This window comes from Marmota flaviventris, chromosome 4, assembly GCF_047511675.1.
Source record: "Marmota flaviventris isolate mMarFla1 chromosome 4, mMarFla1.hap1, whole genome shotgun sequence".
NCBI lineage: Eukaryota > Metazoa > Chordata > Mammalia > Rodentia > Sciuridae > Marmota > Marmota flaviventris.
Genome location: NC_092501.1, coordinates 15,212,950 through 15,235,614, shown reverse-complemented (window position 1 = coordinate 15,235,614; position 22,665 = coordinate 15,212,950). Strand labels below are relative to the sequence as shown.

Here is a 22,665-nt window from a genome sequence, read left to right as displayed (position 1 = left end):
ATCTGCGTTAGCATAATACATAGAGTTAGACTTTATAGGGAACTTTTAATGCCATGTTCATAAATGTTTGGTCTCTTTGTTTTTGTATAGCTCGCTCCTTCTCTTCCTCTACAAGAAGATTTTGTTTATCACTGGAAGGCAATTACCCATTACTACATAGAGACTTCAGGTAAGGAATGATGCTGATATTAATTAAGCAAAATTTATGGGTATACTAAAATATGTTTTAAAATAAAATTTCAAAATTAGTTTATATTTAATTTTAAACATTTTTAACTTTACTTTGTCTTTTATCTTCATTTATTCATTTTAAAATGTATCTTTTTGAGCATTTACGTGTCAGGCATTGCTCTAGGCAATGGGGGATAGAATAGTCAGACAACTCCCTGTCCTGATAGATTCTATGGATTGATTAGCAGAGAGGCAAACAATAATGGACAGATTCATAGTGTTCCAGATGGTATAAAGGGGAGAATAAGGCCAACTATGGAGTTAGAAGTATGTGTCTGGGGTAACAATGGGCAGTTATCTATTTTAAGTTAGAGAAAGCCACAACACCCAAAGTGATCTGAGCTGAAATCTAAAGAAGAGAGGAACTAAGCCAGCTGGATAACTGGGGGAGTGTCCCAGGCAGAGGACCAAGGTCACAAACCCTGGGGCTGGAGCAGGCTGCCTGCTTGGCAAGTCCCAATCACTTTGACCTATGAGAAAGATTAGATTGAAGGGACAGTGGGTTACAGCTGGTGGAAGGGTCAGGCAAGGATTGTCCAAGCGAGAGATCATAGTGACTTAGATTGGGTGGAAAAGGTAAGAATTGATTGTATTCTGAATGTATTTTGAAGGAAGGTTGGTTGGTGGATACTAGATATGAGGATGTAAGAGTCACAGGAGATAACTAAAGGTTTGGGCCTAAGAAGCTGGAAAATTAGAGGTGCCACTTACTGAGAATAGGAGCTCTGAGGGAAGAGTGGGTTTGGAAGAGAATTCTGGACTTGTTAAGTTTGAGAAGCCCATCAAGTAGTTGGATTTATCAAGTAGACAATTTCCAACAGGCATCTAGACTTCAGAGATAGGAAATTGAGTTATCAGTATGTCAGTAGGATTCAAAGCCACATGTCTAGGGAGGAAGGAGAGATGAAAGAGAAGGTATTCAAAAAACACCTTTGGGCTCAGTGTTCGGAGGTTGGGAAGGGGAGGATAACAGCAAAGCAAACTGCTTTTCTCAGTGAGGTAGAAGACAGCCAGGAGAAAATGGTGTGCTCAAAGAAGAGGAGTCCATTCTGTCTCATGATGCTGACGGCAGGCTAATGAAGACGAAAAATGGATCACTGGCTTTAGCCACAAGGAGCTCATTAGTGGGTTTTTTATTTTTTTGCGGGCGGGGGGGGGGGTACCAGGGATTGAACTCAGGGGCACTCGACCACTGAGCCACATCCCCAGCCCTATTTTATATTTTATTTAGAGACGGTGTCTCACTGAGTTGCTTAGTGCCTCTCTATTGTTGAGGCTGGTTTTAAACTCAAGATCCTCCCACTTCAGCCTCCCGAGTCTCTGGGATAACAGGCATGCGCCACCATGCCCAGATTCATTAGTGTTTTGTTCTTTTTAAAATATTTATTTTCATGTGGTGCTGAGAATCAAACCCAGTGCCTCATGCATGCTAGGCGAGCACTCTACCTCTGAACCACAACCCCAGACCTCATTAATGTTTTTGATAAAATCCATTTTAATGGCAGCTAGAAAAGAGAAGTACTGACTGGAGTAAATGTAGGAGAAAATGGGTGGAAAGCAGGTATAGACAATGTGTGTAGACTGCTCTCTCGAGGTGTGCTAGCATAAAGCAAGAGGGAGATTGGGGGCAAGAGGGGGGTTTTTGTTTTTATAAAGATGTAAGACGTGGCAGTTTTGTACTTCGGTGGCAACATTCTAGTAGAGGACAAGGTGGGTGCAAGAACAACCAACCTTTAGTCGGCAAGAGGGTTAGGATCCAGTGTGCTGGCGGATGCCCATCCTTCGGCAGGCACTGGACACTTCCTGCCAAAACAAGGGAGGAAGCAGAACTAGGACCAGTGCAGCAGGTGGGTAAGTTGGATAGGGAGTCTACAAGTTACCTTCTGGTTGCTTCTGTTTTTCTCACTGAATAGAAAGAATAGAGGATAAATATGGGGAATGTGAATAGATTTCATCAAGGATTGGCAAGCTTTTTTTTTTTAAATTCTAATTTGTTATATATGACAGCAGAATGCAATTCAATTTATAATACACACTTAGAGCACAATTTTCATGTCTCTGGTTGTACACAAAGTACAGCCACACCATTCGTATCTTCATACATGTACCTAGGATAATGGTGTCCATCTCATTCCACCGCCTTTCCTACCCCTATGCCCTCTCCCTTCTCCTCCCTCCTCTTTGCCCTATCTAAAGTTCATCTATTCCTCCCATGCTCCCCACCCCGCATCCCCTTTGAATTGACAAGTTTTTTGTAAAGGGTCAGAGAGCAAAATGCTTGAGGCCTTGTCAGCCATACAGTCTCCTTTCCAGCTGTTCAGCTCTGCTGTCACAACACAAAAGCAGCTGTCAATACAACAGAAAAGAAGGAGCATCCCTGCATTAATAGCACAACTTCATATTTATGCAATGAGTAAAAATTAGGAAAAATATATATACCTTTAAATGTAAAATTTAGTTTTTAACTCATTTGTTTAGCAAACAGATCTACAAAAGTGATTATTTTGTTTGTTTTTTTAATATATCTGCATTTTTCAAATGACTCTTCCTAGTTAGCCCTTGTGATTTTTTTTTTCCTTCTTCAGGACTTTAAAGAAATGCACAGGTTCTTGCTTTAAAAGTTGTTTTCCCCACCTAGTAGCAGAAACAAGTGTGTATGTTGCAATGAAGAAAGGATAAATAACAAAACCTGAGTCAAGAAGAGTGTCAGGTACAGAAAGAGAATGAGGAAGGAAGAAATAGAAGCAGCAGGGTCTGACCCGGGCTAGGCTGTAAAGGATGAGTAGGAGTTCGTGAGGTAGACGTGAGAGTGAAGGCATTTCAGGTGGAAGGCTTAGCATGTGCCGAGGTACAAGGACATTGATAGTTTAGATGGCAGAAACTAAGTCTTGTCTTCCAAAGAGCTAGGATTTTGATACTGTCAAATTAAATTTAGTTAATTTACTTCTTAAATTAAAAAGTCTTTCTGGTCACTTTCTCCCCATAAGTAGTTATAATCAAATCATGCTTGAACACTCATTGTTTCCTGGAGTATTTTATACTTAGCTATATATTTTTAAAAATCAAATTACAAACAAATTTATAAATTATCTTATATTAGTGCGAGGTTGCTCACTTTAGAAGAATACAGAATTAGACCTAATAAGCTAACATTTCTTGAATTTTTACTGTATGCTAAGGCACTGGACTTCACATGTGTTATTTCACTGAAAACATAATAGCACATACTGTTGTATTTTAGTTGTGTTTTATAGATGTTGGTGACTGAGGCTTGAATAATCTATACTGAGTCATCCAGCTAAAAGTAACAACCACTACTTGAGTCCAAGTGCTTTTCACAACTGTCCATACCATATCAAATTAGATATGTGTATTCTCCTGGGAATCGAGGGTGACCCTTCTCTTTCCGCTGTTTTCTGCATCCAGCTTAGTTTTATGGTTAACTGTGCTTATGTACCCATATGTGCTTATGTATGAAGCAATGTATCAATACATAGCTCATCGGGGTTGTGTTGCACAAGCTGTAGAAGGATTAAGTGAACTTAGAGCTTGGCATTTCCTAAAATATTTTGTATTTAAATGGCCTATAATGTTTTGTATTTTATTAAGAATAATTTAACCCTCATGCAGTATGGAAAGATGAGTAAAACCAAGTCCAACTATGATGTTAAAAATATCCAACTTCTATTTTTTTTAATCTGTAATTTTAGTAAGAATTCTGAGAAGCAACTTTGAAAAACAAACTTTGGTAATAGCTATTATTAATGAGAGGAGATGTCAGAAATTTTAATAGTAGGTTTCCTTTTGGCTCCTCATATTTTAAAAGATGGAGATGGATTGAGGGCATTAAGTGACCGACTTCCCAAAGCTACAAAGTAATTGTAGTAGCAATAAAAAAACAGAACCTGTCATTTCCATATGTCCTGGGTTTCTCAGCTCAATAGTCAAAGCCAACCTATTTTTATATGAAGAGACTTAAAATTATTCACATCTTCTAAACTATGTGGAAAAAAAAGGCAAATTACAGGTACATAGAAAATTTTTATGTTACATGTATTTTACCAATTATCTTCCCATTTTCCACATAAATGACTCACTCTATATTATCATGGATGAATATTAGCTGATAGAATTTATTTCAGAATCTGAGTTTTTGAATTAGAATATGGAATAGCATCATCTTAATTCTCACAAAGGTCATCATACCATGTATATAGACCTAACATAAGTGTGTAGTTCAGATTTTTCTCTGTGTGAATAGGAATAGGGAAAAATAGAGGTTGTTTTAGGTGCAAATATGCAGTTTAAAATGTTTGAATATTTCTTTGATGAGCTTGTTTTTCACTATCCAGATGACAAAGCCCCAGTGACTGACACGAACATTCCATCCCATCTGGAACAGATGTTAGATATACTGGTTCAGGAAGAAAATGAGCGGGAATCCGGAGAGACGGGGCCATGTATGGAATATTTGCTCCATCACAAGATCTTGGAAACATTATATACCTTAGGGAAAGCTGATGTAAGTTCCTACTCCACAACATGTTCTTGGGCATGTAATACATACAGTGATGTCTTAGAGATAAAGAAATGGCCAGTTAAATTATAGAGGTCCATATCACACATGGCAGGATTCAAGTCCAGATCCTGGGGCATAAACGTTGTATGGCCTGTACAAAGGTGCCATCCTTTGAGATAGCAAAGCTCCCAAGTGCTCCAGACAACAGCTGGTACCTGGACCACTTAGATTCCTGGGTAAACTTTCATGAAAATAAACTCAAGTCCATGTGCCCAAAATCAAAGAAAATGGGAAAAAACCTAGGGACAATTGGGTTACAAAAATTATTTTTCTCAGTCCTGGAAGAGAATGTCACCGATTATTCTGACATTTAAACGAATTGATGAGTGGAACCAATTCAAAATTTTAGGCCTAATGAATTTTGAAAATATCTTTGCAAAGGTAATACTGTCCTATAAATAACATTTTATGCCATGAAACTTTCAAATTATATTCATGCATCACTAAATGACAGGGATATGTTCTGAGAAATGTGTCATTGGGTGATTTCCTGTGTGCCTACCCAGACCTTCATGGTATAGCCTACCACGCACCGAGGCTATATGGTCCAGCCTGTTGCTCCTAGGCTGCAAACCTATGCAGCATGCTACTGTACTGAACAGTAGGCAGTTGTAACACACTGGTGGGGATTGAAACATAGAAAAGGTATAGTAAAAGTAGGTGATGGGAATTTCTCAGCACCATTTTAAGCTAATGGTGATCATCCTTATATATGTGGCTCATCTTTGAAATGAAGTCACGCAGTGCATGACTGTACTTAGAGCAGTTTTGAGACCACGTGGTAGTGTGAGGGAAGAGGAGGAGCCTAGGGTTGGGTAGGAGGCCTTGCTTCCCATTTCAGCTTTGTCACTGACACACTGTGACCTTTGGCAAGTCTCTTTGATTAATCTTCCAGCTCTTTAAGAACATGTAAGTGGGGCTAGGGATGTGGCTCAAGCGGTAGCGTGCTCGCCTGGCATGCGCGAGTTGCTGGATTCGATCCTCAGCACCACATAAAAATAAAATAAAGATGTTGTGTCCACCGAAAACTAAAAAATAAATATTAAAGAATTATCTCTCTCTCCTTTGAAAAAAAAAAAAAAAGAGCATGGAAGTGATTGATCAGGAGCCTCCCCTAACTCTAAAAATCTCTGATTCTATTCTGTGAATTTCTATAACATGTGAAAGGCAAACTGAAACAATAATGGACACACTTTAATACCAAAGAGAGTTCTGACTAGTTTTAAAGTGTATAATGCATTTCAATTTTAGGTTAAATGCATTCACTTTATATTTTCTAAGCCACAAATTCCTAATAACCTGTAATTCATTGTCTTCCTATCTGTCTCCCCAACCCCTGTCCTTGGAGAAAGTGATTCTACAATACTAAACTGTATAAGTAATTGTACTCCTAGTAAATTTATTTTGATACAGGTGGTTATAAATATTATTAGCATTTTACCTGAATAGTGCAAGAAACTTATTATCTTAAAAAATATCATTGTATGGGCTGGGGCTGTAGCTCAGTGGTAGACCACTTGCCTAGCATGTGTGAGGCCCTGGGTTCAATCCTCAGCACCACATAAAAACAAATAAATAGAATAAAGGTATTATGAACAAAAATTATTAAAAAATATATCGTTTTGTAGCCTGGTGTGGTGGCACATCCTATAATCCCAGTGGCTTAGGAGGCTGAGGCAGGAGGATACCCTTTTGAGACTAGCCTCAGCAATTTAGCAAAGCCCTAAGCAACTTAATGAGACCACGACTCAAAATAAAAAATAGATAGGGCTGGGGATGTGGCTCAGAGGTTAAGTGCCCTTGGGTTCAGTCCCCGGTACAAAAAAAAAAAAAAAATTGTCCTTGAGATTACAGTTTATACTATTTCCAGGTAGCACATCTATGATGATGGTTTGGGAAGATTCCTCTTATGATCATATTTTAAATGGAAGGAAGTATCAGTGCTTAATTATAGAACATGTAAGCTGCTGATTCATGTTCTCTTCATCTACAGTGTGAGTTATCATTAGGTTTACCTACTTTTCAGCAAATACTTAAAATAACTGGCATGTTACAAATACTTCCTTAGTGAATATTCTTTGCCTATAATTATCACATTGTAAATACTTTTGCATCAAATTTAGAATAAATCACAACAGTGTGTACCATAGGATTCATTTTACATTTGTATGTGTATTAGGAGGCTTTCTTGCTCCTGTGTGCGGATAATAGAATGTTATTGATTACCTGTCATTAGTGTAAGTCAGAAGCTTCTGCCTTTGCTCCAGCAGGGCATCAACTACTATAGTTTTGTGTTACCCTCGCATTTACAGGCTAATGTTGCCTGAACCAATCTTAGCAGCATATTATCATTGTTTGTAATCACTCGAAGCTATAGTTTTCTGCACTGTATTATGGACTCAGATGTATAATTTTTTTTCTAGAATACCAGACCTTAATATTAATTGAAAATTTTGTTCTGACAAAGTCAGTGGCCAACTGCATTTTGTCTTTTGGAGGTGGAACGCATTTGCAAGTGTCCCTCCTCCTCTGTGTTAGGCTTTCAGGTGTGTTTGCATTACTGTTCTCTTCCCGTTTGCTTTCCTTCCTAACCAGTGCCCTCCAGGAATGAAACAGCAGGTTTTGGTGTTCTACACTAAGCTCCTGGGAAGAATCCGGCAGCCTCTGCTTCCACATATCAACGTGCATAGGCCAGTGCAGGTCTGTTGTTCCCCTTGCATGAAATCATTTGGTTTGATTTCTTTTGTATAGAATAATTTTGATATTTTCCCAAGAAGAAAGTCAATAAAGGAAATTATTCTAAAAATAACAAGCGAATTAGCAAATACTTGAGTTTTCATTATATATGGTTATATTACTTGTACTTTATGTCTTTTTATTTCTCTTCAAGTTTCATACATTATTATATTTTTTTTACTTTATGTCTATGATATTGTGAAAAGAGTTTATTATGTACCCCATTAAAATTTTAAATTAATGAACTTGAAAAATTTACTATTACTAAGTTTATTTTTATATGTGATTATAAATATTGCTAGTGTTCTAATTCATGCAAGGTATTTGCATTAGTTGAAATATTTAAATATCCTTAAAGTAAATGAATGGCTATTTGCATACTTTTTCAAGGTTTTAAAAATGTTCTTGACAGAAACTGATTCGACTTTGTGGTGAAGTCCTTGCAACACCAACTGAAAATGAAGAGATTCAGTTCCTCTGCATTGTGTGTGCGAAGCTGAAACAGGATCCCTACTTGGTTAACTTTTTTCTGGAGGTATGTTATGCTTCTCAAACCCCAAATATGCTTCCATGCAGATCATTATGAAAATTGAGTTCTGTGAATAAGCTAAGGAGGAATTACACTTTGCAAGTTAACAGAAAGCTTGTTTCATTTCACAGAATTGTTTTTCATTTAAGATCACTGTTTTGGGGCTGGGGTTGTGGCTCAGAGGTAGAGCGCTCACCTACCATGCGTGAGGCACCGGGTTCGATCCTCAGCACCACATAAAAATAAAATCAAGATATTGTGTCCACCTATAACTAAAAAATAAATATTAAAAAAAATCACTGTTTATTCTAATTTGAAATCTCCTGGGAAAAAGAGATTTTCAAAGAATGCAGTTGAGCCAGATACGTAGGACGGTACCAGGTCTGGACAGATACCAACTGAGTATCTGATTACAGCTTGTTGGAGAAGTCACCACAGTTCAGATCAGGCGGATTCAGCCAGGCTTGCTCCACTGTGTGATGGGGTAATCTAGCGTGGGGCAAGGAGGACATGTGCAGATTTGAACAAGTTGTGAAAAATCACTCTTCAACCTCATATGGCAGTTGGGTTTGCTCTAGTTATTTGTGCTGTTTTTATAGCCATGATCATCAAATCATCGTTTACTTAAGTCAGTTGATGTTTTGGACTTCACTTTCAGTCTTAAAGTATAAATTAAATTTTGTGCACTCTTTGCTTGCATTTGCTTTCTTTGTTTCCAGTAGTGAAAACAGGAGTATGTTAAAAAAAAATAGCTACAGTGTTTTTATTTAAAAAAAAAAAAAAATCTCTTTTGTCTGTCTTTCATTTTAGATTAAGGTGTAAGTTATGTGCATCACGATTTACTCTTTTTGGTCTACAGCTCTGTGAACTGACAAACACATAAAACAGGGTAACCACCACCACAATCTAGGCACAAGGTTGCCCCCCATCTCCCACCCCCAGGCCCTTGGCTGTCCATGCCTCCGCTCCCAGCCTCCAGCAGTAATGGCCTGTTTTCTGTCTTGACAATTCTCTTTTCAAAAGCATGTGAGCCTGCTTTTCCACCTAGCTCAGTGCAGCCAACATCTGTCCAGGCTCTGGTTCCCTTGTTCAGGTGAGTAGGTCCCTGTGTGCCACAGGTTTTGGTTCATCAGTTGGGGACTTTGGGTTGTTTCCTGTTTGGAGCAGTTACGACAAAAGCTACTGCAAACATTCACACACAGATTTTTGTTTGAATTTAGATTTTCATTTCACTTGGAAATATTCTTAGAGGCAGGATTACTAGTTACTGTATACATATATAAATGTATTTATTTTCATAAGAAACTGCTAAACTGTTCTCCAAAGTGGCTTTATCATCTCACATCCCAACAATATATGGAAGTTCCTTTTGTTCCCTGTCCTCACCCAGCACTGAGAGTAATCAAGGTTTTTTTTGGTGTGTGTGTGTGAGTGTATGTGTGTGTGTTTATTTGTTAGCCATCAAACTATAGATGAGTTTGTCTTCTACTCACACTTTTGAAGAAATAATTTAGGACCCTAATAGGCACTGTTAACTGAAGGTAGGTAAGTGGTTTAGGGACAAAATTTATATGAATTTTAATTTGTAGGTAGTGTTAAAGACTATGAATGCCTGTTTTTCATGATGTGCATAATATTTTATACATTGTTATTTTACAAGATTGATTCAAAATGATTTAAATAGTCTTATGATTTATATTTGTAAATATTTGTCAGTTCTTTTAGTTTTTTCTATATTTATAATAAATAGATCAGTTTGAGTATGAGATTTTTCTTCTCAAAGTTCATTTTTGCTAATGTTTTCTTAGATCCTTTGTGTACTTTAGATGTATGGATTTTCCCCCAAACTTAAGTTTGATTTATTTCTTTCTTAAAATTTCTAAAACTTGTTTCAGAAGTACGTAGCTACAAGTCAGAAGCAGAAGAAGTTCTCAGGCCTATAGGTAGAAATGATGAGATGTACTTTTTGTTCCTGCCTTCAGAGAAACTTACATTTAAACCACTATGAAGAACACCCTTCAGAATGGTGACATGCCTGCTTTCTGCAGCATTTTTTAAAATATTTATTTTTTAGGTGTAGATGGACACAACACAATGCCTTTATTTTTATGTGGTGCTGAGGATCGAACCCAGGTCCTGCCCATGCTAGGTGAGCGCTCTACCGCTGAGCTACAATCCCAGCCCCTTTGCAGCATTTTTATAGCACATATTTCTCCAAAGCCTGAGGTGGTACATGTCTCCACTTTTTTGAACAAATACTTATATTCACAAGCTTTTAATGTCAGTTATTATAGCATTCCTAGCATTGGAGTTATTTATGTGCCTTTCATATTCTCCTGCTGGTCAATAAGTTCCTTGAGGACAAGGACTCTGTCTTATTAATCTTTGGTTTTCCCTAGCTTCTTTAGTATTTAGTACAGTATAATAACTGCTTAATTAACCCTTGAAAGAATGGATCTTTAGAGAAATGCAGTTTTATACTTTAAGTACAGATGGTAGTGAAAATATTTTGCAGTTCTCAAGCATGTGTCCCCTGAAGTCAAATCTTTTTCATTCGTATCAGCTAGTACATGCACCTACTATGGGCCAAGTGCATACGTATGATAGTTGTGTTAGAAATAGTTTTTGCCCAAAGTTGTTTACAGTGTGATGAAGAGGGGACGATCAATGTTCAGATACTGGGATAGAGGGTGAAATAAGGTGAAGATCATAAAAATGATTCAAATGAAATTCCCTAAGTGCTCATAGGATGAAGAGTGACATTTGTTCTAGGTCATCAGAAAAGACTTCATGAAAGAGGTCACCTTTGAAATGAGCCTTGATGGATGTTTAGGTAAGATTAGGTGAACATAAGAAATAAAATATGTTCAGAAAACACTAAGATGTGTAAGAGTAGCCTGGACAGGCTAGGAGCTGCCAAAGGCTTTGAATGGCAGGATGGAGATTCATGCTTAATTGTGGACACTGGGGAGCCACCAATATTTCTTGAGCAGAAATATTATTACATGACAGTCTCTGTCCCTTAAGAAGTGAAATTTGGGCCAGGCACAGTGGCACATGCCTAAATCCTAGCCACTCAGGAGGATTGCAAGTTCAAAGCCAGCTTCAGCAACTTAGCAAGGCCCTGTCTCAAAATAAAAAAATAAAATGGGCTGGGGATGTGGCTCAGTGGTTAAGCATACCTGGGTTCAATTCTTAGCATCAAAAAACAAAACAAAAAAACCCCAAAACACAAAGAAATGAAATTGGTAGCAGCACTTTATACAATGGGTTCCTTTGGTAGGAGAGAGAAAAATGGGGAAACTAACTTGGAAGCTGCCAGAGTAACCCCGACAAGAAATAATAAGAACTATAACTGAGGTGCAGTGGCACATGCCTGTAATCCCAATAGCTGGGGAGGATAAGGCAGGAGGATTGCAAAAGCGAGGTGTTAAGCAACTCAGACAGAGACCCTGTCTCTAAATAAACCTCAAAATAGGGCTGGGGATGTGGCTCAGTGGTCAAATGCCCCTGAGTTCAATGGCCTGTATCCCCCACCAAAAAAAAAAGAACTGTACCTGAGTTGCAACAAGAGGGTTGAGATGAAGACCTGGAGGTAAGCGCTACCTGGCTGTATAACTGCTAAGGTACAGGAAGCAGATCCTGAACTAGTCAAGCTGCTGCTGCCCATGGAAAGAAAGGAGCCCCAAAGGAGCTTGTTTTGAGGGAAAGAGGATAATTTTGGTTCTGGATGCTTTGAGTACTCTACCATGATTCCCTGAGACAATGAGCAGGTGGTTGGTATTGCTAATCTGTGATCTAGGAGGGAAGTCTGGGTTTTTAGAGGTTCAACAGTTGTGTGTCCAAAAGTGTTGTGAGAACCAGTGAGATCCCTTACATGGAAAGAGACATTTTTAGTGGAAGCACTTTACAAGAGTTGGGCAGCAGTTGCTATCACCTAGGGAACTTGTCTAAATGCAGATTCCTTGGTTCCACCTCTAGACATTCTCAGCAGGTCAGGACCCAGGAATCTGTTTTTTTGTCAAGCCCCACAGAAGACCAGGGTGCCAACAGTCTTGGATTATACTTTGAGAAACACTGCTATATGGAGAGTTTCTTCTTCTTGTTCTTATTCAAGATAGTTTTCCCAACAATATTTAGTATTTTAGATGGAGTGAAATATCTTACTTTCATAAAGACTTTGATTTGAAGTTGAATTTGTAAAAAAAAAAAAAAAAATGGGGAATTATTTGGCGTATCCACTGGGTTCCATAGAGTTGTTTTCTTCTAATACATGTGTGCTCAATTTCTCAAGAAGATTGGTCTAAACAAAACTTAGGAGCAGTAAAAGTGATGTATAATCATGGTAACTTTGGAAGTAGTACCTTGACTTCCTTCAGCCTTAACGAGCTCCTGAGATGAGCAAGTGCTGTGGTGGACTTGTGTGGAAGCTGCCTGTGATCGCCTTAGCTTGTCTGTGTGATCTGATATTTACTCTTACATTTAAGTGGAAATAGCATTTTCCCTTGAAACTAATCATTTACAGCAGTTAAGATTTTCTTTGGGTGTGTGGAAGAGGGCACCAACATTTCAAGTACATTTTCTTATCCTCAGATACAAATAAAAATGTCTCAGAGTGATTTCTTATATTTTTATGAAGCCGAAGGATAAGGAAGTATAAGGAAAAAGTTCATATATATTTAAGAAAATTTGAGTACTTTGGTGGAAATTGTAATTAAGTCTAACTTTTTAACTGAACTTTTGAACTTTAAAGTATTTTTGTTTTTAATTTTATGTCTTCTACCCCCATGATCTTTGAAGAATTGCCAATGAGACACTGTATTTATAGTAGCCTAGTAATAAAGAAAAAAATAACTATAATTGAACCCCCTCACACGCACACACTATTATTAGTTGGTTTTAATTGTGGTCAAATAGTTATCTTTAATATTTTTCATTATGGTAAGGGGTAAAACATTTTGTAGTTAATATGAAGAGTATCATTAATTTCTATGCAATTGTAAAATTATATATAAAGCATGGTTTGTTAAAAGTCCAAAGCTAGGCACAATAGCACCCACCTGTAATCCAAGCTACTTGGGAGGCTGAGGCAGGAGGATCACAAGTTTGAGGGCAGCCTGGGCAATTTGGTGAGACCCTGTCTGAAAACAAAAAGGGCTGGGAATGTAGTTCAGTGTAGAGCATTTGCCTGGCACATGTGAGGCCCTGGGTTCAATCCCTAGCACCATCAAAAATTTTAAAATAATTGAGAAAAGAAATGGATATTTTCATTTTGCATAATACTTATGGCTATTTAGACATGTGGTATATTAGTTATAGAAAAATCCATGAAAGTATGATTTCTGGTTATAAAGTTCTTAATAATGTGAACCTTATCAAACATACAAACATACATATGTTTGTATTTCTTTTCAGAACAAGTTGAAATCATTGACTTCCAAAGGAGCAACAAATGTAATTTCAGAAGACATATTAAAAGGTGAAGATTCCTTGTCAGCTGACACAGGACAGTCCCATCAGCCAGAGGACCTGCATGGTGCCACCGGAGTAGAGCCCGCAGAGTCAGAGGAGGAGCCCCCTCATCAGATGGACGACCTGTCCACGAGCTTGGATGACCTCAGTGTCACCTCACTGCCGGAGGCCCCTGTTGTTCGTCCAAACCAGGACTATAATTTAGTGAATTCTTTGTTAAATCTCACCAGAAGTCCTGTGAGTCGTCCTCTTGACTTTTTCTCTTTAACATGATTACAATAATATGCATGTAAAGTAGAAAACATCAGACACGGTGGCATAGACCTGTGATCCCAGCAACTCTGGAGATGAGACAGGAATCTCAAATTCAAAGCCAGCCTCCGTAAGTTAGCGAGGCCCTGAGCAACTTAGCAGGACTCTGTCTCAAAACAAAAATATAAAAAGGGCTGAGGAAGTGGCTCAGTTTTAAGTACCCCTGGGTTCAATCCCAAGTAATAAAAATAAATAAAGTAGAAAACAGTCTATTCTTTTTTTAATGTAAAACACTGAATCTTTTTATATTGAGTTTTTCCAGCTTGATGTGTGTCTAGTTCACGACTTGGAGGGTATGTCTTTCCCCTTAGGATGGCCGAATAGCTGTGAAGGCCTGCGAGGGCTTGATGCTGCTGGTGAGTCTGCCAGAGCCGGCGGCCGCCAAGTGCCTTACTGAGAGCACTTGCTTGTGTGAGCTCCTGACTGACAGGCTCGCCTCCCTGTACAAGGCCCTACCTCAGTCGGTGGACCCGTTAGATATTGAAACCGTGGAAGCAATTAACTGGGGGTAAGCACCATTCTTTGTATTTCCCCTAAAAGTGACTTCTTATACCTACATTCGAAAAAATGTTTTTATTTCACAATGATAAAAATCTTTAGTTTTGATCATTACTAATGACACTAAATGGAATATGGAGGCTTACATTAAATTTATCGAGTGGTAACAAGGTGGTGTGGGGACAGTCCAGCTGTTATATAGTTGAGGTACTTTTATTTTGTCTATTATGCTGATCAGTTTTTAAGGATTTACATTAAGACCAGGAACTGTGGTATGGTGTGGTGGCCATGCCTGTAATCTTAGCTACTTGGAAGGCTCACAAGTTCAGGGCCAGCCTGGGCAATTTAGCAAGACACTGTCTCAGAATAAAAACTGAAAATGGCTGGGTATGCAGCTCAGTGGTAGAGCTCCTGTGGATTCAGTCCATAATGCTATGAAGCAAACAAAAAACTAAACAAACATACCCAGTATCTTTACCTGGTTCTTTTTATTAAAAAAAAAAAATCTAAAGGAGGACTCTATTTTTTCTGATAAATGACTCGCACAGCCTCTACAGCAGTCTCATGTGTCTTGTGGCCTGCTCGAGTGGAATGTCTCCTACTTCATTCTTTCATTCGTCTTCCCACCTTTTTGGACTCCCCACTTGGTTCTTATAAGAATATATGATTATTGTAGAACATTTTATAAGTTCTTAAAAAGCAGCATAAGCATAACTCATAATCCCACCACCTATTAACAGCCTGCTATTTTGACATGATTCCCTTTTATTGTTTTTTTTTCTCCAGATGTTTGACCCTTCCTTGTTTTTCATGTGCTTTTCCATCCAGACTGTGTTCTGTCACCTTGCAGGTAGACATTGGGACTGGATTGCATTTTAAGGCCAGAAGAGCAGCTGGGCAGCTGCTTTCTCTTTGCAGATCCTCTGTTGCCCCCTTTCGTCACATCCCAGCAGCTGAGAACCTCCCCCTTTCACCGCCATCCCTTGGTCAGACTGATGGCAGAAGCATGAGGCGCTGTGTAATTGTTTTTTCTCCTGCTCCATCCTGCTTTAGTCTCTTTTCCCACTTAGGGGTGAAAATGATTTACATCTTTGATTTAAAAGGTTTTCTCTTACCTGTGGTTCTGCCAAAAGTCCCCTGTGATTGTCATCCAGCATTGCCTCTGTGGACATGCCATACCGTGTGTTCTGAGTTCATTCATCCCTGTGCCTTGGCGTTCCCATGTGTGCTGCATGAGCTCCTGCCCTCGAGTAACTCCAGCTTGTTGTTTCCCTCACTTCCACAGCTTGGACTCATACAGTCACAAAGAAGATGCTTCAGCATTTCCGGGAAAACGAGCCTTAATTTCATTTCTTTCCTGGTTTGATTATTGTGATCAACTCATCAAGGAAGCACAAAAGGTTTGAAGTTTTTAATTTTTTATTGATAATTTTAGAATATGTCAACTAAGTAATCTGTCTGAATCCATAATTTATATCCCCAAGTAGATCTTAATTGTCTTAGGATACTATGTTTAGTTAAATAAATTTTATATGTATGTATATGTGTGTATTACAATTCTGGACCCAACAAAAGTTCAAGTTCTGTCCTTTTCTGTTTCTTTGAGTATTCTAGTATAATGTTAACAAACACTGACTTCACAACATTGTCTACCTCTAGTTCTCCTTTTGGGGAAGATGTTAAATTCTTCCCCAAGGTTATTGGGATAATGTTTTCATTCTGTTCCTCTTATTTTGGGAAATTAAAAAATGTGAATAATCAAATAGCTAACTTCTAATTTAGGTTTTTGGTTGATAGGCAAGCATTTACTTTCTATGTTAACTTGGGGAGTGCAAACTGATTTGCTGGTATTACAAATTAATCTCTTTCCCTTAAAAAATAATTACACTCATACTATATTCTAGACTGCTGCTGTTGCTCTTGCCAAAGCTGTTCATGAAAGATTTTTCATTGGTGTTATGGAACCTCAGTTAATGCAAACGTAAGTACCTTCTTATCTTAAAAAAAAAAAAAAAAAAAAAAAGACTGTCGTTTCTGCCCTCTAATGACCTGTTTGTTGTGCTCAGTTCTGAGATGGGTATTCTGACATCAACTGCTCTGCTTCATCGTATCGTTCGGCAAGTAACCTCTGATGTATTGCTTCAAGAAATGGTGGTTTTTATCCTTGGAGAACAGAGGGAACCAGAAACTCTGGCGGAAATTAGCAGACATCCTTTAAGACATAGGTTAATTGAGCATTGCGATCACATATCTGATGAGGTAAGTTGTGTAATGATTTAGTATTGGGCTTGGATTCTTTAAAGTACTGATTTTAATATATGTGTGAAGATATTTTTCAGTCAGCTTTTATCAACTTTGGTTTCAGATAAGCATCATGACATTGAGAATGTTTGAACATCTTCTACAAAAACCCAATGAGCATATTCTTTACAACTTAGTCTTAAGAAATCTTGAAGAAAGAAACTATACAGAATATAAACCTTTGTGCCCAGAAGATAAAGACGTGGTAGAGAATGGCTTAATAGCAGGAGCAGTGTAAGTATGTGTTTGATTCTGTGAGTTGAATGTTCACCTTGGAGACAGAACTTTCTTAGTTCTTTCCCTATGCTTAAAAAGTACCTCTAATAGCTTACAAGTTTTAAAAGTAAAATCCAGAAGTCCTGATACTACCGTCCTTTAAAATTGTAAGACATTCATTAAACCTCATAACAAAATTAGCATAGTCTTGATATTGTTATTATAAAATGGTAATTTATAAAAGACATTATTCCTCAATTTTTTATATTAGAAAAATTATGTAATTTTTTTCAGAACATAGCAAAGACCCTTTTGTTTAGAAAATGTCATAATAATTTTTTTATGCATCATTAAATTAAACATAGAGATCTGGAAGAAGATCCATTATTTACTGACATTCCACCAGATAATATTTTATCAAACCAAGAGTGGCTTAACTCTTCACCTCCTGCTACTCCAGACCACCCTAGAAATGATGGGAAAACTGAAGTCCATAAAATTGTAAATAGGTGAGTTGCTATATAAATTTGACTTATATCTCTTTTATTTGTTTTTATAATATATACTAGCTCTGCTCCTAGATTGTTTGAAATATATTCAGAACTCAGTCTCCTTCAGAGAGTATGTCAGCTTTTTAAATTTATTATATAGCCCATGACAGCCTAGGAGTAGCTGTGGATGCCGAGAGAACAGCTCTGCTTAATAGAAAAATAATTCTAAAAATAGCAGTGGTTAATTGAATCCTTGCGTATCCAGGTTTTTATATGTAAAAGATGTAATTTTAAGTAATTTCCAATTATAAAAACATTTGAGAATAACCAATTTGACAAGCTGTGCTTATTAAGCATGTGTTAAACATAGGATATTCCTTGTTTTTAGTTCATGATTTTGCAGTTTTTTAAGTACCTTTTCTGTGGCAGTTTTCTTTCTTTGTTTCTTTTTTTTCCCCTGTCCTTTCAGTGCTGTCACTGATAGGCCTGGGTATGGCAGTTGATGTTAAAAAGAAAAAAAATTGCATATTGCTCAAATGAAAAATTATGGTGCATAAAAATTTCTGAAGTTCAGTTACTTAAAAGCTAGTTTCCTGAGATTAATAGATACCATGACAATCTGTCATTGTGAAGCAATCTAAAAAGAAAACCAAAAGCCCCTTTTAGACTTACTTCTAGCTCAAGTGCAATTAATCATTGTTTAATAAAACTTTAAATAATCAAAGAGTATTTAATCAGTGAATGGAAATCTGATTCATAATAAGGACTTAAAATATAATTTTATTTTTCAAGTTTCCTTTTGTTTTTTTGTTTGTTATTAGGTACCAGGGATTGAACTTGGGGGCACTCGACCACTGAGCCACATCCCCAGCCCTATTCTTTGTATTTTATTGAGAGGCAGGGTCTCAGAGAGTTGCTTAGCACCTCACTTTTGCTGAGACTGGCTTTGAACTCACAATCCTCCTGCCTCAGCCTCCTGAGCTGTTGGGATCGTAGGTGTGTGCCACTGCACCTGGCTCCATTTGTTTTTAACGCTTGAATAAACTTAAGATATTACTAGATACTTTAATAGATATGAAAATATTATTGGATTATGAGAGTATTTCTGTTTTTAATTATGATCTTTTTCATTCAAGTTTTCTCTGTCTGGTCCCGGATGAAGCAAAATCATCCTACCATGTTGAGGGCACTGGATATGATACCTACCTCCGAGACGCTCACAGGCAGGTCAGTGACATTAATTAATTTTTGGAAATAAGATCTAAGTGGACTTGCATACCTTGTCACATTGCCTCGTTGTCCACAGCCATTACCCCAAATCAAGTAGTCCAGTTGTGACCTTACTTTGCATTTCACTAACTGTGGTCTCTATTTCAAGTTTTCTCTATGCTCTGTTAATTTTGTTTGTTTCACTTTAAGTTAAATTTCACCTGGATCCATTTCCCCTATTGATCCAACACATGATAGCATGATAATTCTGCCCACCCCCCACCCTGGTGCCCAACTCTCGGGCTGTTATCCTCAATTCCCTGCCCCTAGTATTTGTGTGTTGCTTCACTACCTACCTCGCTCCTTTCTTCTACCTTTCTGAAGTTACTTTCTCTAAGATTTACTCTTAATTATTAAATGGTCTTCTCTCATTCTGATTTCCTTTCTATAGCATTTTACATTGAAAAATGTAAAAAATAAATACCACTCCTTTAACAAATATATATTAAGATAAATTTCACCATTTTAACAATGTCAAAGTATACAATTCAGTGACTTTTAGTACTTTCACAGTGTTGTGCCACTATCATCACTAACTCACTTCAGAACATTTTTGTCACTCACCTGACTGAGTTAAGAGTCCCTTTCATGTTTCCTCTTCCCACTCCTCCTCCTAGGCCTACCCCCGGGCCACTAGTCTGCTTTCTGTTTCTGTGGCTTTGCCTCTTCTGGTATCTCCTATCAATGGAATCGTACTATATGTAGCCTTTTTAAAAATTTTTTTTAAAAATCTTTATTTTGTTTGTTTATTTATTTTATGTGGTGCTGAAGATCGAAACCAGTGCCTTACATGTGCGAGGCAAGCGCTCTGCCACTGAGCCACAACCCCAGCCCTCTCTATGTAGCCTTTTATGTCTGGCTTCTTTTATTTAGCATGATGTTTTTAATATTCATTCATGTCATAGCATGCATCAGTACTTTCTTTTGTGGCTTCAAATATTCTATTGAATATTCATGCCTACAAATCATCTTCTAGTCTAAAATCAGATTTTTATGCAAATTTTTAAGAGTTTATAGTTTTAGCTTGTGCATGTACAGTTAGGTGTTTTTGTTTTTTGTTTTTTTTGTACAGGGATTGATCTCAGGGACACTCAGCCATTGAGCCACATGCCCCGCCCTTTTTTGTATTTTATTTAGAGACAGGATCTCACTGAGTTGCTTAGTGCCTCACTGTCACTGAGTTTGCCCTTGAACTCATGATCCTCCTGCCTCAGCCTTCCAAGCCTCTGATATTACAGGTGTGCACCACTGTGCCTGGCTGTTTTTATTTTTATTTTTGTTTAGTCTGGGGATTAAATGCAGGGGTGCTCTACCACTGAGCTATACTCCCAGTCCTTTTTGAGACAGGGTCTCACTGAGTTGCCTATGCTGTCCTCAAACTTGTGATCCTCCTGCTTCAGCCACCCGAGTCTCTGGAATCACAGACCTGCACCATGTGCCCCCAGCTCTTTTTAAGTCTTTAATCTATTTTGAGTTAATTATTGTATATAGAGTAGGGTGGGGTCCTATTTATTTTTTAATGTAGATATCCAGTTGTCTTAGTGCCCTTTGTTGAAAAGTTCGTTCCCATGTATTGGCCATAAACGTAAGGTTCATTTCAAGACTCCGTTTTGTTCTACTGGTCTATGTTTCTGTCCCTATCCCAGGACTGTCTTGATTATTGTCTGATTATTCAATATGAAATTAAGAAGTATGAGTCCTCCAACTTTATTCTTTTTTTTTTTCCATTTAATTTATTTATTTATTTATTTTTTAGTTTTCGGCGGACCCAGCATCTTTGTTTTGTATGTGGTGCTGAGGATCAAACCCAGGCCGCACGCATGCCAGGCGAGCGCGCTACCGCTTGAGCCACATCCCCAGCCCCAACTTTATTCTTTTTAAAGATTGTTTTAGCTATTTGTAGTTCCTTGTACTTCCAAATGAATTTTAGAATTACTTTGTCCATTTCTAAAAAGGAAAAAAAAGGGGGGCACTGTTGGAATTTTATAGGATTGTACCGAGTCTATAGATGTATTTGTGGAGCAGAGCCATCTCAACAATATTGAGTCTTCCCATTCAGGAGCACGGGATGGCCAAGATTCTTCAATAGAATGCCCTAGTTTTCAGTATACAAGTCATGTACTTCCTTGGTTAAATTCATTCCTAAGCATTTCATTATTTTCAATGCTATCATAAGTGAAATAGTTTTGTGAATTTTATTTTCTGATTTTTCATGCTAGTGTATAGAAAACAACTGATTTTATATATTGATCTTGTATCTGCAACTTTGCAGAACTTGTTTAGGCCCTCCTATTTAAAACATTAACCTTCTTAGGGCTTCTGCAGCATAATTATAATTATATAAATATAATACACCAATTAAAAAACAAATAAATTGTAGGAAGACCAATAGAGTAGAGAAGAGGGGTGGGGGTAGGAGGAAGGAAGGGGAGGAGGTAGTACTGAGAATTAAGTGAAGAAAACTGTTATATGCATTTTTGAGTATGTCAAAATGAACCCCACTATTATGTACCTCTGTGGTGCACTAAAAAATAAATAATTAAATAAAAAGTGCTCAAATCTGTCATGAAAATAACTAATGGTTAAATGCTTTAAAGAAAGAGCAAAAGCACAGTTATTAAAGGAAGTATCTTCTCCATGTTAAACCTGCCTTTCCCACCAGGGTATACTGGTGACTGCAGGTGAGAGTCCTCCTTGTGCCCCTCCTTGTTGGGTGTCACCTGCCTCCTAACTGCCTCCTCCCCTAGGGTACCTCACCCATTCAGATGCTTCTTTATATGCCTACTTGAAGAAGTCACTTATATTGTATGTCAATATGGTTTTTTGTTAGTTCTTTAATGATCCAAATACTTTTCCCCCTAGTTCCGGGACTACTGTGCTATCTGCTTAAGATGGGAGTGGCCTGGGTCTCCAAAAGCATTGGAAAAGTGCAATTTAGAAGCAGCTTTTTTTGAAGGTCATTTTTTGAAAGTTTTATTTGACAGAATGGGCCGAATTCTTGACCAGGTAATGCATTTTAAAATACTAATCTTTTTATTATTTTGTTAGCATTTATCATGGTGCAATCTCAATCCTTGTTTAGATTTTTCTGTTAAGTACTTCTGTTGTTTTCTTAGTTTTTCCACTAGATGACTTTTGTATATGGATTAGTTGCCAAGAGCCGGTGAATTTCTGATGCATTGAGTATGCTAATGGCCTAGTGGCCATCACTTGGCCTACTAGACACCACAGAATTGTGTATCTTACTCCTCATGTTGTGGTGACTTCCTTTCTGAGTAACTTAGCATTTTAGGTGTTACAGTCGGTGAGTAAAAATAGAGAGTAAAACTTGTCAAGCTTAGTTCAGAAGACCCCATATGTCATTTTAATAGAATCTTGAACACTCTGATCTCAGTGCGATAATGAACTTGTGTCTTCAGACAGAGAATTTATGAAGGGAGTAGCCTGGGTCTTTATGAATTTATGATGCTCATTTTCATAAGGGAGAAGAGAAATAAAAATTAATTTACTAAATTGCTTAAAAAGTGGATGGAGATCGCCATCAGCCAATATCTTGCAACTGTCATGAGAAATGAATTCCGGTTATGGACTCCCTCCTCCCTCTCTGACAAACAGTGACAATAGAGTTTTGCACACCGAGATAGAGATGCACTTGAAATAAAGCAGCTGGTACATGCTTCAATATAGAAGCTGAGTTAACCAATTTAGAACTAACTTTAAATTTATATATCAAAGTGCTTGCTCTTTTGGCATTAGAGTTAAATACTTGTGAGAGCGTCAGGAGTTACAAAGGAAGTTTATTCCACAAGCAGACTTCCTTTAGTGACCAGAAAGTAGGAGGAATTATAATTTAAGAAGTATTTCACTAGGTTAGCATCTTCAATCATGCCTGCTTCCGGCAGTTACCAATAAAGAGACCAGGTCCTTGTTTTAACTACTTAATAGCATGTGGGCTATTTCTAGCGTTTTTCTGTTGAAGCCAGACAGCCCGAGTCTGCAGATCTGGCGTTCCTGAGTGTGGTCTGGTGTTG

General features: G+C 37.7%; 1 protein-coding gene across 3 annotated transcripts in view; it reads left to right on the top strand.

Moving 5' to 3' along the window:
* The window catches only part of Fhip2a (FHF complex subunit HOOK interacting protein 2A), a 45,114-nt gene that overhangs the window by 6,911 nt on the left and 15,538 nt on the right, over window positions 1-22,665 (top strand). For all 3 annotated transcript variants that reach the window (XM_071610878.1, XM_071610877.1, XM_027930087.2), the window contains exons 2-14: window positions 91-169; window positions 4,584-4,753; window positions 7,406-7,510; window positions 7,959-8,081; window positions 13,491-13,784; window positions 14,171-14,367; window positions 15,643-15,757; window positions 16,262-16,338; window positions 16,424-16,616; window positions 16,723-16,892; window positions 17,240-17,383; window positions 18,502-18,592; window positions 21,497-21,640. In XM_071610878.1, the coding sequence (XP_071466979.1) occupies window positions 91-169; window positions 4,584-4,753; window positions 7,406-7,510; window positions 7,959-8,081; window positions 13,491-13,784; window positions 14,171-14,367; window positions 15,643-15,757; window positions 16,262-16,338; window positions 16,424-16,616; window positions 16,723-16,892; window positions 17,240-17,383; window positions 18,502-18,592; window positions 21,497-21,640 (1,902 nt within the window). The remainder of the gene's footprint in view (window positions 1-90; window positions 170-4,583; window positions 4,754-7,405; window positions 7,511-7,958; window positions 8,082-13,490; window positions 13,785-14,170; window positions 14,368-15,642; window positions 15,758-16,261; window positions 16,339-16,423; window positions 16,617-16,722; window positions 16,893-17,239; window positions 17,384-18,501; window positions 18,593-21,496; window positions 21,641-22,665) is intronic.